The sequence below is a fragment of the Lycium barbarum genome, chromosome 4, assembly GCF_019175385.1.
Source record: "Lycium barbarum isolate Lr01 chromosome 4, ASM1917538v2, whole genome shotgun sequence".
In the NCBI taxonomy this organism is placed as follows: Eukaryota; Viridiplantae; Streptophyta; class Magnoliopsida; order Solanales; family Solanaceae; genus Lycium; species Lycium barbarum.
Genome location: NC_083340.1, coordinates 2,689,710 through 2,705,175, shown reverse-complemented (window position 1 = coordinate 2,705,175; position 15,466 = coordinate 2,689,710). Strand labels below are relative to the sequence as shown.

At 32.0% G+C, this 15,466-nt stretch overlaps 2 protein-coding genes and 1 pseudogene across 2 annotated transcripts; 1 reads left to right on the top strand and 2 right to left on the bottom strand.

Moving 5' to 3' along the window:
* The first annotated feature begins 646 nt into the window (after nucleotides 1–646).
* LOC132637070 (subtilisin-like protease) lies at nucleotides 647–2,671 on the top strand (annotated as a pseudogene).
* A 545-nt stretch (nucleotides 2,672–3,216) lies between these two features.
* On the bottom strand, nucleotides 3,217–4,210 carry LOC132638061 (dirigent protein-like). The gene has a single exon (XM_060355049.1). It carries the CDS (start codon nucleotides 4,090–4,092, stop codon nucleotides 3,523–3,525), a length of 570 nt encoding a protein of 189 aa, XP_060211032.1. The 5' UTR covers nucleotides 4,093–4,210; the 3' UTR covers nucleotides 3,217–3,522.
* A 1,831-nt stretch (nucleotides 4,211–6,041) lies between these two features.
* Nucleotides 6,042–6,922, bottom strand: LOC132638060 (dirigent protein-like). Its single transcript, XM_060355048.1, has one exon. It carries the CDS (start codon nucleotides 6,866–6,868, stop codon nucleotides 6,293–6,295), a length of 576 nt encoding a protein of 191 aa, XP_060211031.1. The 5' UTR covers nucleotides 6,869–6,922; the 3' UTR covers nucleotides 6,042–6,292.
* Nucleotides 6,923–15,466: the final 8,544 nt, after the last annotated feature.

Sequence of the window (15,466 nt, the reverse complement as noted above, 5' to 3'; positions counted from 1 at the left end):
TTAATTATATAGTTGTATCTTACTAGGACTAAAGAAATATTTGAAGTAAAAGTTATATATTTTATATCAAGACTATTCCCAAAAAAAAACCCGAAAACCCGAGAAAACCGAATAACCCGAGAAAATCCGAGGTTGAAAAACCCAAATTTTATTGGTTTGGTTTGGTGTATAAATTAAAAAACCCGATGCAATTAGTTTGGTTTGGTGTTTAAAAAAACCGAACCAACCTGGTCCATGAACACCCTAGTAGCGGGTTTACCGCGTTTAGTGTCAAAGACCAATTCTTTGTTCTTCTAGAAGTTGACCAAATTCCAAGCACTATATATACTGCCTGAAAAAAATCATAAATCTACCATAAAATTCTTACCAAATATTACGTAAGTTTCTTGTGTGAGCTAGTTCACAGCATAAGTAATTTTTTTTTTTCTTCTATAGCATTTTACAAATATCGAAGATGGAATTCCTTAGAATCCCTCTTTTACTCTTCATATTTGTCCATAGTTTATCTTCAACATTAAAGGCCACTGATTTGGATACTTACATTGTTCAAGTTAAGTCTCCAAGTAGTCAAATATTTACTCGTACAACAACAAAGGACTTAGATAGCTGGTAGCATTCATTTTTGCCAACAACAATAGCCAACTCAATCGAAGAGCCACGTATGGTATATACTTACCACAGTGTGATCAAAGGATTTGCAGCTAAATTATCAGCTGAGGAAGTTAAAGAAATGGAGAAAAAAGAAGGATTTATTTCAGCGCGGCCTCCAATAGTGTTGTCTTTGCAAATTGCTCATACTCCAAGCTTTCTTGGGTTACAAGAAAACATGGGAATTTGGAAAGATTCAAATTATGGTAAAGGTGTGATCATAGGAGTTTTGGACACTGGTATTGCTCCTAATCATCCTTCGTTTAACGATGAAGGGATGCCTCCTCCACCAGCTAAATGGAAGGGGAAATGTGAGTTCAATTTCAGTAATGCTTGTAACAACAAGCTCATTGGAGCAAGGTTTTTTAGTGTTGGCAGGGGCACACCATTGGATGATGATGGTCATGGTACACATACCGCAAGCACAGCTGCTGGAAGCTTTGTGAAAAATGCTAATGTGTATGGAAATGCTAATGGCACAGCCGTTGGTGTTGCATCTCTTGCTTACATAGCCATCTATGGGGTGTGTAGCATTTTGGCTGCCCTGAGAGTGATATTTTGGCTGCAATGGATTTAGCGATTGAAGATGGTGTTGACATCCTCTCCATCTCCCTTGTTGGAGGTACTAGACCTTTCCACGACGATAACATTGCAATGGGAGCATATAATGCAATGGAAAAGGGATTTTTTGTTTGCTGCTCTGCAGGTAACATGGGTCCAACTCATAGGTCTGTGGTAAATGAAGCACCAAGGATTCTCACCGTTGGTGCAAGTACCATTGATAGGAAAATCAGGGTCACCGCGGTGCTTGGAAACAAGGAAGAATTTCAAGGGAAATCAGCTTATCAACCGGATGATGATTTACCTTCAACCTTGTTGCCTCTTGTTTATGCTGGCTGGAACCGAAGTGATGTTGACGCTGCATACTGCAACACAGGGTCACTAAACAATACAAATGTCAAGGGCAAGATTGTTTTGTGTGTAGCTGGTAATGGGGAAACAGGCGTGGCCAAAGGCCAAACTGTGAAAGCTGCAGGAGGTGCAGCCATGATTCTCATGAATGATGGCTTCACTACATCAGCTGATGCTCATGTACTCCCAGCTACCGATGGTACCTATGGAGATGGGGAAAAAGTTTATACTTATATTAATTCAACACCGAACCCCATAGCTACCATCACAAGGAACCATAATCGGAGATAAAAATACTCTGGTGGTTGCTTCTTTTTCTTCTCGAGGCCCTAGTGTAGCAAGTCCTGGCATCTTGAAGCCTGATATAATTGGTCCTGGTGTTAATATCCTAGCAGCTTGGCCTACCTCCGTGGAGAACAATATCGAACCAAAACCTACATTCAACATCGCATCTGGCACCTCAATGTCTTGCCCGCACCTCGATGGAGTAGCGGCATTGCTCAAAAGTGCACATCCTGATTGGTCTCCAGCAGTTATTAAGTCTGCAATTATGAAAACCGCAGATACTGTCAACTTGAACAACAACACCATCCAAGACGAAATGTATCGTCCTGCTAATATTTTTGCCATGGGCGCGGGTCATGTCAATCCATCTAGAGCAAATGATCCAGGACTAGTTTATGACATCGAACCAAGAGACTATATACCTTACTTTTGTGGTTTAAACTACACAACCAAAGAGATCACGCTCATTGTCCAACAATCAGTTGCTCAGAGGTAGGAAGTATTCAACAAGCACAACTAAATTATCCTTCATTTTCGATCATACTTGGACCAACTGCTCAGACATACACGAGGACAGTGACTAACGTTGGCGAGGCTATATCATCGTACACCGTGGGGGTTGTTTCGCCACCGGGCATTGATGTGAAAGTTGAGCCCTTTGACAATGAATTTCACAGAGCTAAATCAGAAAATAACATATGAAGTCACATTTTCTCACTCAGCCAATCGCTCTAGCTCTGCTGTTGTTGAAGGATTCTTGAAATGGACATCTACAAAGTACTCGGTTAGGAGTCCAATTGCAGCTTCATTTGTCCATGTCTTTTAGAAAAAAAAAAATTGAAATTAATTTTGTATGGTGTCAATATAATCTAAGTTAATAATGGATAGAATATTTCTATGTCATCAAAAATTATATCCAATGGACGATAAGTTTGGAATTCATTTCATTAAATTTTTCTTTAGTTTGCATCAATTATAAGTTCTCCATTTGGTTTTTTAGCTTACGCGCAAACAATTCTTTTGATTTCACCTGCTGATTTATGAAGATGCCCAAATTGATTTTTAGAAATTGTTTACTGGGTATAACATTTTGTGTGATATTGTATTTGTCTTTTTTCTCTGAAATGGCTTATGGTTAGATTTCCATGTATAAAATTAAAACACCAGTGATTGCTCGCGTGTTAATTTAAATTGCAAATAATAGGATTTAATTCTATCGATGGTCACTAAATTTACTCTTTGTACCACTAAAGTCAAAATTAATTTTTGTAAACGTAAAGTCACTAATCTACGTGTTAGCTGCCGAGAAAGTCAACTTTCGGCACGAAAATATGATATGTCATCACCACATCACCATTTTGCCATTGTGTACATGCCATGTGAGTAAAATTTTATCACAAAAATTCAACTTTTCTTTAACCTATATTTCAAACATAACAATTAAAAGAAACAAAAAAGATTATATGCACTCTAAAATCTTATTTTCAATTGAAACCTCCATACAGACATTAGACTGAAGGTTGAAACACAATCAATGACCACACAAATGCAACTCGTGAAAAAAGAAAAACAACAGAGAAGTCAAAGAAATTAACACTTCTTGACCCTCAATTTAGGTCATCCTTCAACAACGATTAAAAAACAAATCAACAAAAAAGAAAATATTAAAAGTACGAACTAGAGTAATTTCCAACACTCATATAACTTAACATGAACACGAAGTCGAAAATAAACACTTCCTTCAAATGCATCAGTGCTCAAAGTAGCAATTCCTCTAGCCATGAAGAAATCACCAGTTCCACCAATAATTGAAATGTCCCTAGTCTTGTTCATCAATGGATCATGACCAGCAAAATTCAAACTTCCTTTATAATCAGTATTATTGAACACACAAGAAAAACCAAGCCAAGAACTAAAAGTGTCCATTTGATCATAAAAATACATCCCTTGCGCCCTTCCAATTGGGGGTGAATGTAAATTATTGTCAATTGTAATGGGGTCATCAAATACAATTAAGTCCCCAAAATTGTTAGGACTTGCCATTATGGTCCTGTTGCCCCATTCTGGTGCACCAACTATAGTTGAAGTCGCATTTTTGTAATTTTCCCCGTTGTAAACAATGTCGTGAAAGAAAAATACCATTTCTTTACAAGGAGTACGAGCACGATGAGTGTATTTCTGAGCAGAAATGGAGAGGAGAAGAAAAAGAAAGCATAAAATTGTTAATAATGACTTAGAGGAGTACATTGTTACACAAAATTTGGGAGAGAAAAGAGTTTGTAATTGGCTTTGTGAATGGTGGGAGGACTTGTTACTCTTAGACTCTTTATATAGTAGTGTGTGTGTGTTGATGAAACAAATTAAAAAGTAGTAACTAGTGTTTTGGCTTATTCAATCACCATGCATCTAGAATTAGGAGAGTGATGTCTCAACATAGTTTTTCTCGGTTTAATTAATGAGTTTAATTAAGTTATATACACAGTTATCAAATGATGTTTATAAGTTCGCTTCTTAAAATGTGGTATTTATAATCTTAAAAGTAAGACGTTTACTGCGATAACGGATAAAGATGACTAGATAGTGTAAAAATTCATTACAATTAGCCATATATATTGAGTTTCGATATCAGAGATTTGTTTCCATTTGTTAAAAACCTGCCTTCACCTAACACATAGGCCAGAGCTAATTTTTAGTATCTAGTGGATATAAACAATAGGTTTATTTGATCATGTTCATATTATTATGTATCATGTGGAAGAAGAATCTACCAAACTCAAGATTCCTTGGTCACAACTCTTATTTTTTTCACAAATTCGTTGGGTTAGGAGAGGAAACTTTGGGAATCTTCCTCATTTCAAGTAGATGTATGTATTTAACTTCCATAACCAATATTTCAAATAATTTCTTTTTACCCCTTTTCAAGTTTAGGTGCTTAGGGTTATATATTTTACAAAAGAAAGTTGATTAAGAGAACAGTTCGGTACACAAAGTATTCGTGTTCATGCATAATCTGAGAAAGCGCCGCACTTTAAGGGGCGTGACTTAAAATAAACCTACAAACAAAAGGTTCAGTGGCTGATTTCACAGTTCAAACCGTAACCTATGGATCACACAGAGACAATTTTACAGTTACTCCAAGTCTCTCCTTCAACAATAGGAAGTTGATTGATTAGCTAAAATTTGGATATGAAAAATTTAAGCTTTAAATGGATATAGTTTTTGCATTTTTGTTTTTGTTTTACTTGATTTTTTTTTTTTGTTGGGATAGTTGTTGAACATTTCAAGTTTAGAGTTATACAACTCTAGATTAAAAGGCTGAGGGCTAAAATAATTATACAACAAATCACTAACATAAAATTTCTTAAGATGTTAAGACGTCAACTTATAAACATTATCAAATTAGGTTTCCTTATATTTCCCAGAGAAACAGTACAGTGGCAAAAAAGTCAATAACGGAAACGTAATACAAAATTACAACCTTTTCTGAAAGATTTGACTTAGGTGATCAAGCATTATTTTTCTGATTAGCCGACAAGGTTGAACTGAAAAATCATTAGCGAAAAAAGAGGAATTTTGGATTATTTTATATTACAACCATATGTCTAAGCATTGAAGTGGTGGAAAAAAAAAAGAAGAGAAAAAAAACAAGAAAATAGGAGATCCCAACGTCATGGAGCGTTAAAGTTAAAAGTATCAACTACCTCACCAGATTCCTTTATCCTTAAATTAAAATTTCCAGTTCTAGCATGGAAAAGGAGAAACAGTTGATAGAAATATTCTTCTACGCCGCATAGATCTAAATAATCTGGCTGATGAATTTCGGCTACTAAAAACTAAAATAAAAATAATTAAATTATATATGTTGATAGTATAAAAATTCTTACAGTGTCAATGTATCAAGCCAGTTTAATTCTTTATTAGTTTATTAATTAATACGTATTAATTATAAACAAATTATCTATAATTACTTTATACATAACCCGATTTTATTTATATTTTCACAATATATACATCTTAAACTCAAAATTAAAGGTGCATCTTATTGGTAGGATTCTTGGATTCTGTATTCAACAATAAACCCTCCAACACAAATACAAAAACAAAAACAGCTAATCTCTCCTCCCTCCTCCCCACCACCAATCACACACGAAAATTAAAAAAAAAAAACAAATTAAATGATATTGACGCATTAATAATAATAATAACGTTTAAAATTATTATCAACAATTATAAGTTTATTTGTAATTATTTTATATATCACGTCGTCAATATATAAAACTTAAACTCAAAATTAAAAGTGCACTTATTGTTGGATTCTTTAACCAACAATAAATCCTCCAACACAAAGAAAGAAACAACCAATTAACGTCTCCTCCTTCCCACCACCACACACACATTCACTAAAAAAAATCGGCAGTAACAACAACAACAATTACGTCTAAAACTATTACCAGCACTCGTAAAGTTTAATATCAGCACGTAGTCGAAAGTAAACTTCACCCTCAAAGGCATCAGTCATGATAGTAGCAATTCCTCTAGTCATGAAGAAATCACCAGTTCCACCAATTACTGAAATATCCCTAGTTTTGTTCATCAATGGATCAGCTCCAGCAAAATTAATACTCCCTTTATGCTCAGTTGAATTAAAACAAAATGAAAACCCTAGCCATGCAGTAAATATTTCTTTTTTATCATAAACATAAAAACCTTGTGCTCTTCCCACTGGATTTGAATGAAGATTATTATCCAATGTAATTGGATCATCAAATACAACTAAATCTCCAAAATGATTTTGATTAGTCAATTTTGTAAAATTTCCCCATGCTGGAGCTCCCACTATAGCTGATGTTGCATTTTTGGCATTTTCACCATTGTAGATTATGTCATGGAAGTAAAAAGTTAGGGTTTTACAGGGCCGGCGAGCGCGAATTTTACTGGATGATTCGACTATGGAGAAGTTTATGTCACAAAGAAGGAAAAGGAAAAATAAAATGGCTATGGAATTGATTTTTTTGGCAGCCATTTTGAAGAAAATGGTTTATTAGTTTGGTTTGAATTGAAGGTCGTTGTTTTTTAATGTCATCTCTTTATATAAGGAGATTTTTCATTTAATGGATCCAATTGTTGTCTTGTAACAGGAAATGGTCCTAAATTATTTAAAAGCTTGGCTTTAAAGGGATCTAAAATTCCATTGGAATCCCAAACGTAAAAGCTAAGCCAAATTAAACGTATAGATATACTGTTACTTTTTTCGGTTTTTCCTATCAGTCTATGTTAGAAGAATCTTTTCATGGTAGCTACATTAGCTTTGACACATATGTAGATCTAGAATTTGAAGTTTATGAATTTTTATAGTAATCTCAAATTTATATATAACGACAATTGGTCGAGTTAATGGTCAAATATTTATACTGATATTCAGTGAATTTCTTAATACAAACACAAGATCTGTGCAAAAGTTATTGGGTCCACGTGAAATCATAGATTATACCGTAGATCCACCTATAGATATGGACCATGCTTTATGAATATAAACGGCATGTCTTATTTCTAGGGTAATGTCGAACTGGATTTGAAGCCATGTGTGTGTATTGAAATATCAACCACAAATAGCTTCTTTCATTTCCGACAAATTAGTGAAATATTGGAAATGCTGCAATATCAAGCAATAACATTGAAGATTTGTAACAAAAAAAATTATTGCATTCTATAGTTCCACTGTTATTCTAACGTTGTCGCTCTTTTTAACAATATAAATGCTCAGATGATATGTTCACAAAAAATATGGTATCAGTACAAACAAACATCAGTCTGCATTTGAGCTTCATCGCCCTCCATTATTTAATAAGAAAATTTATGTGCTTGACTCCTGTGGCGTACGCAGGATTTTTCGTCAGCAGTGTCACATTTTTAAATGATAAATAATAAATAAAACAATGTAACGCCATATTAAAAAAAGAAGAACAAAACATAGATGAAACACAATTCACGTACAATACTATAATTTTTTCTCTGAAAAAAAAAACTATAATTTTTCTCGATGAGTTCATCTTTTTGTGAAAGGTATTCAAAATAACCTCATTAGAAATAATACAAAATACTTTTTTTTAATATAGCGCACCAAATGATCACTAAACAACTCATTATTCATGTAATTTTATTAATTGTTCTTAATCAATTTTATTGGCGAGAAAGAAGGTGAAAGGAAAAAATAAACATAAACGAAAACTGCACAACCACTAATTAATTAAGGAAGTAGCAAGATCTTCTTTACACTAACTTGTTTATTGTCGCACTGAAGTACATAACTGAGTTTGGATCAAGTGGTTTTGTTTAACTTCCAACAGATCGTGGGTTCGATCCTCAAATATAGCATGAGGCTGAGAAGAATCGAACTCGCGCACCCGTTGGAACATTCCAGCGCCTAACCGCTTGTGCTACATCGTCCTTAGTGTTGAGTTGTATCACTTTGCACATTATATCCCTTATTTTCACTGTTGTCTATTAATTATATATACGTTTTTTTTTTTCTAAAAATTTTCGACGAAGCAGTGTCACGACACCCCTCGGGCAAAGGTAGATCTGCCCCTGCTTGACTCGTGAAAAAAATTCCAGGTCCACACGTGAGGAGACATCCTAAATTCTAATGAGATGGGCACATATTTAACACCAACTATGCCTACAAAAATATAACTATTCTCAAAATTATAACTGCATACTAACTTTCGTTTTTGGAGAAATACATACAGGTAAAAAATAAGTAAACAATAATGTGCCGACATAATAATACTATATATAGTTATTTACTCAAGTTCCATTCTTACACTCCTCATTTTTTCCAACATCGTACAATTTGTTTGATCGTGACTTATGCGTCTAAATTAAAGTCTAACATCCATCAATTTCATTTTCTTTCACTGTTTGACTTGAGATGAGCTTAAAGTAATCGTGTTTACTTTAATTTCAACGCACTGATAATATAAAAATAATTCTACAATCAAATCACGTATGAGGTAATTATATATAAATCCCTTGAATTATTAGTAATTGATTATCTAATAAAATTGATAATTCACCCACCATAACAAGTTAAAATTCATTGATAATATTAAAACAATTTTTATATTGTCCGTGCATATAATCATAATTAATTTGTCCTGGATGATATTTAGGGGTGTACAAAGTAAACCGATAAACCGCACCAAACCGATAAACCGAGAAAAAAACCCGACTAGTGGTTTGGTTTGATGTTGAAAAAAAAAACCTGACCATAATTGGTTTGGTTTGGTTTTAGCTAAAAAAAGTCAAACCGAACCGAACCAAACCAAACCAACCCGACATTGCATGTATTCAATTTTTAAAATATTTTATACATAAAAATATTTATTTGTAATGTACTTTATAAATATTTCTTAATATTTTTTATAGTTTTCATCTATTATCATATTATTCAAGCTTGAACTTAGGATTTTGAATGTGAATAAGTTTTATATCCTATGGATGTTAGTAACTCATATAAAGTCCAAACCAAAACCAACTCAACACTAATACTAACAAAAGAATTCAATTTACCCATAGAAATGACAATAATGTTGGATATCTATTCTTTAGTTTTGCATAATTAGTTTAGAGAGTGAAAATACAGAACTTAAGTTTTTTTTTCTTGTCATGTAATTAATACTTATTAGCCGTACTTATTTTAGCATGACTAAGTATTTTTAGATTATGATCATTTTCTTTATGGTTTATTAATTAACAATATTTATTTTAACCGATTTTATTATCTTTTGTTGAATATTTTAATACAATGTCATCACTCTTCTCACATTTTGTGTTATTTTCTTATGAAACACCTTAATTACATAGTTGTATCTTACTAGGACTAAAGAAACATTTGACGTAAAAGTTATATGTTTTGTATCAAGATTATTCCAAAAAAAAAAACCCGAATAACCCAAGAAAACCGAATAACCCGAGAAAATATGAGGTTGAAAAACCCGAATTTTATTGGTTTGGTTTGGTGTATAAATTTAAAAACCCGACGCAATTGGTTTGATTTGGTGTTTAAGAAATCCGAACCAACCCGGTCCATGTACACCCCTAATGATATTTATTTATTGGGGTCATCACCGAATGTCAAAGAAATATAATTGGAGTATCAAACCTTAACTAACTAGTTGGAGAAACAGCTTTTGAAAAGGAAAGAAGTAGCTAGTAGGGAGACCAAAGCTGGTAAAGATTAGGTATATATCCAAATCTATTACTCTCTCCGTCTCATAATTAGTGTCACTTTAACTAAAAATACGTATATCAAAAAACCAATAATGTAATATGAAATTTATCAAATTACCCTTATATAATAAAAATAAATTACTTTTACCTTTTGATTAGAGTATACACAAGAAGTAAACCTTTTGACATTGAGAATTCAACAATACCAAGTTGCTATGTGGTTTTTCCAATCATCATTTATATGTTACTTTATTGTCTAAAGGGTTGAATTGAAAAAACTAGTCAATTTATGTCTTGGTTTCCTAACGTGACACTTATTATGAGACAAAAAAATTTCACTAAGGTGACACTTATTACGGGAAGGAGAGAGTAGTTATAAAAGCTTAATTCTTAAGATGAAATGAATATAAAATTAGTTGAAAATGAAAATCAAAGTTCTAACCACTTTTTAATTCATGATTTAACCACCTTAACGAAATCCTAGCTGGTGTCAGACCTTCATTATCACACCAATAATAACAGAAGAGATCTCAGTATTAGGTGAGCTATCCAGCCAACTTGTGTCCTGCGATTATCACCAACCATTTTTCTAAGAGTTATTGAAGATATTATTTGAAAAAACAAAAAAGAGCTAAATTTTTTTGGGTCAGAATTGATAATTATATTAAATCGTTAATATACACCCTAACAAAATACATGGTCACCACGGACCAAATTAATGTTCCTGTAAAATTGCCGTCATTAAATTAAATAAAAAGTTACACCGGTTCAAAATCTATATATATAAGGAGGGTAGTCTAGCTTGATATTAAGGCAAGTGGCGTAATATGAACAAGCCACTTGGCAACAAATTCTATTTGTAATTGACATTATTAAATGTACTCACCTAATTTGGTGAATTTGATTGGAGAAATATAATTAATTGATATTCTTGGATCTAATTATAGTCAAGAATACTCCTTTAAATGTTAAGATAATATTACATGACAGAATTAAAAAAAAAAAAAGGTTAAAGAGAAAATATTAGGATACTGCATAATGATAATAATAAGAATAACAACTACAACAACCCTGTGAAAAATAATTATATATTTGAAAAATAACCCTATAATACTTCACTTGAGACACTCATTTCACATTTTATAGAAGTGTATTAAACATAGATTGAGATAACTTTTGACTTTCTATACTTTGGCATAAGTTAAAATATAAAATAAATTAAATGAATTTACTTAAAGATTTTAAACAGTTGATGACTTTGAATTATGCTAGGGAAGAAAGATTTAGATTTGGGCTATTAAAGGACCCATACGATTTCGTCACTAAATGCTACATTAATAATTAGGTTATTAGATATAAGGAAAAAAGATGTAGTATGATTTACTTTTCAAATTAAAAATGAGACTTTATTGTTCAAAGCTTCCGAACGTAATTTGTTGGATTTGATTGAAGAAATATAATTAGTTGATATTCTTGGATCTAATTTATAGTCAAGAATACGCCTTTAAAAGACAAGATATAATATTACATGATAGAATTCAAAAAAAAAAAGAGAGAAACTTTAAAACCGCACAGAAAATTCTTAATACAAAATATAATCTACAGAAAATATTCGAATACTGCATATTATATATCAATTACACGATTTGATGACTTTAAAAAATTTAAAAAATTCCAAGCAGCAAAATAGGATCTTAAATAAAATAACTATATTATAATATAAGTAAGAAACAAAATTGGGCTCGGCATTTTTTTTTTCAGGTTTGACCTATTAAAGGAAAATTGACAACCCATATGATCTCCTCACTAAATGTTACATTTAATAATAAGGTTATTAGATGTAAGGGGCAAAAAAATTACGGTATGATTTTCTTTTCAAATTTAAGATGAGACTTGATTGTTCAAGGTTTCCGAAAATATGATAATGATTTTTCTAATTTAACTACAAAGTAAAATAAATTCTTTCTTTTCATTTGAATTAAACACCAAATGAAAAATTAAATAAAATATCATAGTTGTGGAAATAATATAGGTAGAGGAGGATAGAGATAATTCAATAGAAGGAAAAATTTATTTGCTTATTGCATACAATACAAAAAATAAAAATTATAGAAAATTCGACATATTTTAACAAAACAATATGTATATTATATATAAGGTAAGAAAAAGAATAATGTTCGGGAAAAAGATTTAATCTTGGGCTATTAAAGGAAAATTGGTGATCCATATATTTCTTCACTAAATGCTACATCAGATGTATGGGGAAAAGGATGTAGTTATGATTTACTTTAATATTTTATATGGATATAAAATTTCTATTTATATATAAGTATGAAAAAAAATATGTTGGGAAAAAAAGATTTACTTTTGGGCTATTGAAAATTGGCTACCATATTATTTTCTCACTAAATGTTACATTAAATAATTAGGTAATTAGATATATGAAAAAAATTATGTGACCATGATTTACTTTCAAATTTAAAATGAGACTTGATAGTTCTAGGCTAAGGCCTTATTTGTTTGCACTTATTGGAGGTCTGAAGCCATTAAGACCTTAAGCCATTAAGTGCATTTGTTTGCATTAAGATCTAAGCACTTATTGAGTCTGAATAGGTCTTAATCATTAAGATTTTGAATCAAGTCAATATCATTAAGAGGTATTTTTGTGTGAAGCTTTTTTATCACCAACTCTAACCCCAACCCCAAACCTGCCACCTCAACCCTACCCTCACCCACTCTCCACTCCAACCCCACCCCACCACCCACCCACCCTCCACTTCAACCCTCCCACTTCCCACCACCCCCACCCCACCAACAACCCCAATCCCACCCCACACCACCCATCCCCACTCCCCACCATCAACCCCTACCCCACACCACCCAACCCCCACTAGCCCCACCTCTCACCACCAACCCTACCCCTACTCCCCACCAACCCCACCACCAATTCCTACCCCACACCACCCACCCTTACTTCCCACTAGCCCCACCTCCCACCACCAACCCCACCCCCACTCCCTACCAACCCCACCCCCACTACCTCTCACCCCTCACCGTAACCACCTACCACCCGCTCACCTCTCCACCCCCACTCACCACTCACCACTATTACAAAACATCTCCACCATTACTAGTGAACATAAATGTTTCATTTTTTTTATCAAATAATATTTTATTTTATTAAATTTGTATTTATTTTCTACTATATAGTTACTTTTTAATTTAAATTGTATATTTATTATGTTTAAATAAATACATTATGCACATTCAGATATTGAAAAATAAACAGTCTTAATCATTCAGTGTTCAGATCTAGAGACAACATCTTAATCATTCATATGTGCATTCAGATTTAGACGTCCTAATCTTAATGGAAAAAAATGAGGCCTTAACCTCCTATATATATCTTTCCAGTAACAAATAAGTTAAACTAGGTTTTCTCCTTAACGTTACTCTTCCTGCAATCACCACTTCTTTCAAAATTATGTTTTCTTCCTTTTTTCCCTTTCAAAAAGAGGGATCTATCATTATGTATGTACATTGGTTAAAAGAATCTCCATTTATTTTTTTATTTTCACTGTGTTTTATAGTGCTACAAATGCATGGGAAATGATAAAGATATAGTATTTTTTTTGTGTGTGATCTGATTGAAGAATTTGTTTAGTTCTGTTTTCAAATGAATGATTTATGTGGCTTTATTTTGTGATATAACGTTTTATGATCCAATTTGCATTATTTCTATACCATTTTGTTGCATAAATTACTTTCATGTTCTTAATTTTTCATCAATATCTTCGAGGAATTTATATCGTAAGTTCTCTTCATTATTAATTTTTTTTTTATGTCAATGGAGGTCATATATCGTATTAGCTAAAAAGCAATAGAAGCTTTATTAGAAGCATTTAATTTTTTTAAGTTGGTTTTCGAATCTTAGAACAACTCATAGTACTGGGGATTATAGAAGGCATTAATATTTTTTTTTGGAGTGTTTTGAAACTTGGATGGAAAAGTAAGAATTGACAATGGCAATGAAGAAATATGATAACAAATTTCTCACAAAATTAACAAATCACCGGTAACCTTACTATTGTAGTTTCACCTTCAAAGAAACTTATTATATTGAAATTTCTTTTGTTTCTTTTAATGGTTAACATTTTCTATTTCCTCTTATATGTTGTACGCGTGCATAAATGGTAAAGTTGTTATCTCTCTTCTCTCTCTGCAAATAAATTTTCTCTGTCAATATTTTAAACTATTTATTTATAAACATATCAATGATATATGAGAAGATGTTAATTTTATTATATTAAAATGTCTAAAGTAATTACAATCGTGATATTAGGCGAAAGCAGTATGCCAAAAGACATATTTATCACAAATGATAAGATACTAGATTTAAAAGTTAAATCTGAACATATTTTCATTTTTTTGTTTGTTTGTATTGATTAAGGGAAGTCTTCCTCTTTAAAAGATCGAGCTCCAAGTTTAAATAATAATTATCATCTCATTGACATGCCTGAATGATTCTTGGGACAAGCAGTATTTTCTATATTTTTTTTATTAGAAAAACATATAGTGATATTGGAGATTGAAATAACTTATGCATTGTGTGCAATAGATATTGCAATTTTAAACTTTGTCATCGGATAATGGTGTCATGGAAGGTTCTCATTTTTTTTATTTAATATTCAAATAAGATTGGTATAGTCACAATTATTATATGAATGTAATTTATTTCATGTTACATGTATTTTTCTGCTATCCATCATGTTTAGTTGTTTGGCAGTACTTAATTGTTGTCGTAATTTCAAGTTATTATTTGATCTTTTGGTTGATTGTATGAGTTTTTATTGTTGTTTAATGATGGTGATAATTTATCTATTAATCTAAATTTGAGAGAAATATGGATGGATTACCCATAGAAAAGAAAATTGAGGACTTGGTAATTTAACCTGTTAACCCAAGCTTATGACAAATAAAAAAAAATTAAAAAAAAATTAGAAATTGAGATGCTTGGCTAAAATTTTAGGGAAAAAGCAATTTAAAAAAAATGAAAATATATTTCCGAAGCTGAATAATGAGCAAGTTATCATGAACTACTGTGCAAATTCCATCCTTAGCTCACTTTTTGAGCCTATCATTTTGACGAGATTGGACAATCTAGGCTACAGACTTGTAATATTTTGACTACTATTTGGGAGAATCAGATTGATGAAAGGTGAGTTTGGAATTATAAATTACTTAAATTAAAGCGAACAACTTCCGAAGGATTTATAGTTTAAAAGAGTTGGGAATCGTTGAATTCACTTGATATGTCATTACAATAAAATCTCAGTTTCTACACGTATTTTCTAAAGAATAATTGCTTATTGCTAATACAATTATATTT

Excerpts from the sequence above, each read along its gene's own strand:
- LOC132638061 (XM_060355049.1), bottom strand. The coding sequence starts at position 4,092 with ATGTACTCCTCTAAGTCATTATTAACAATTTTATGCTTTCTTTTTCTT.
- LOC132638060 (XM_060355048.1), bottom strand. The coding sequence starts at position 6,868 with ATGGCTGCCAAAAAAATCAATTCCATAGCCATTTTATTTTTCCTTTTC.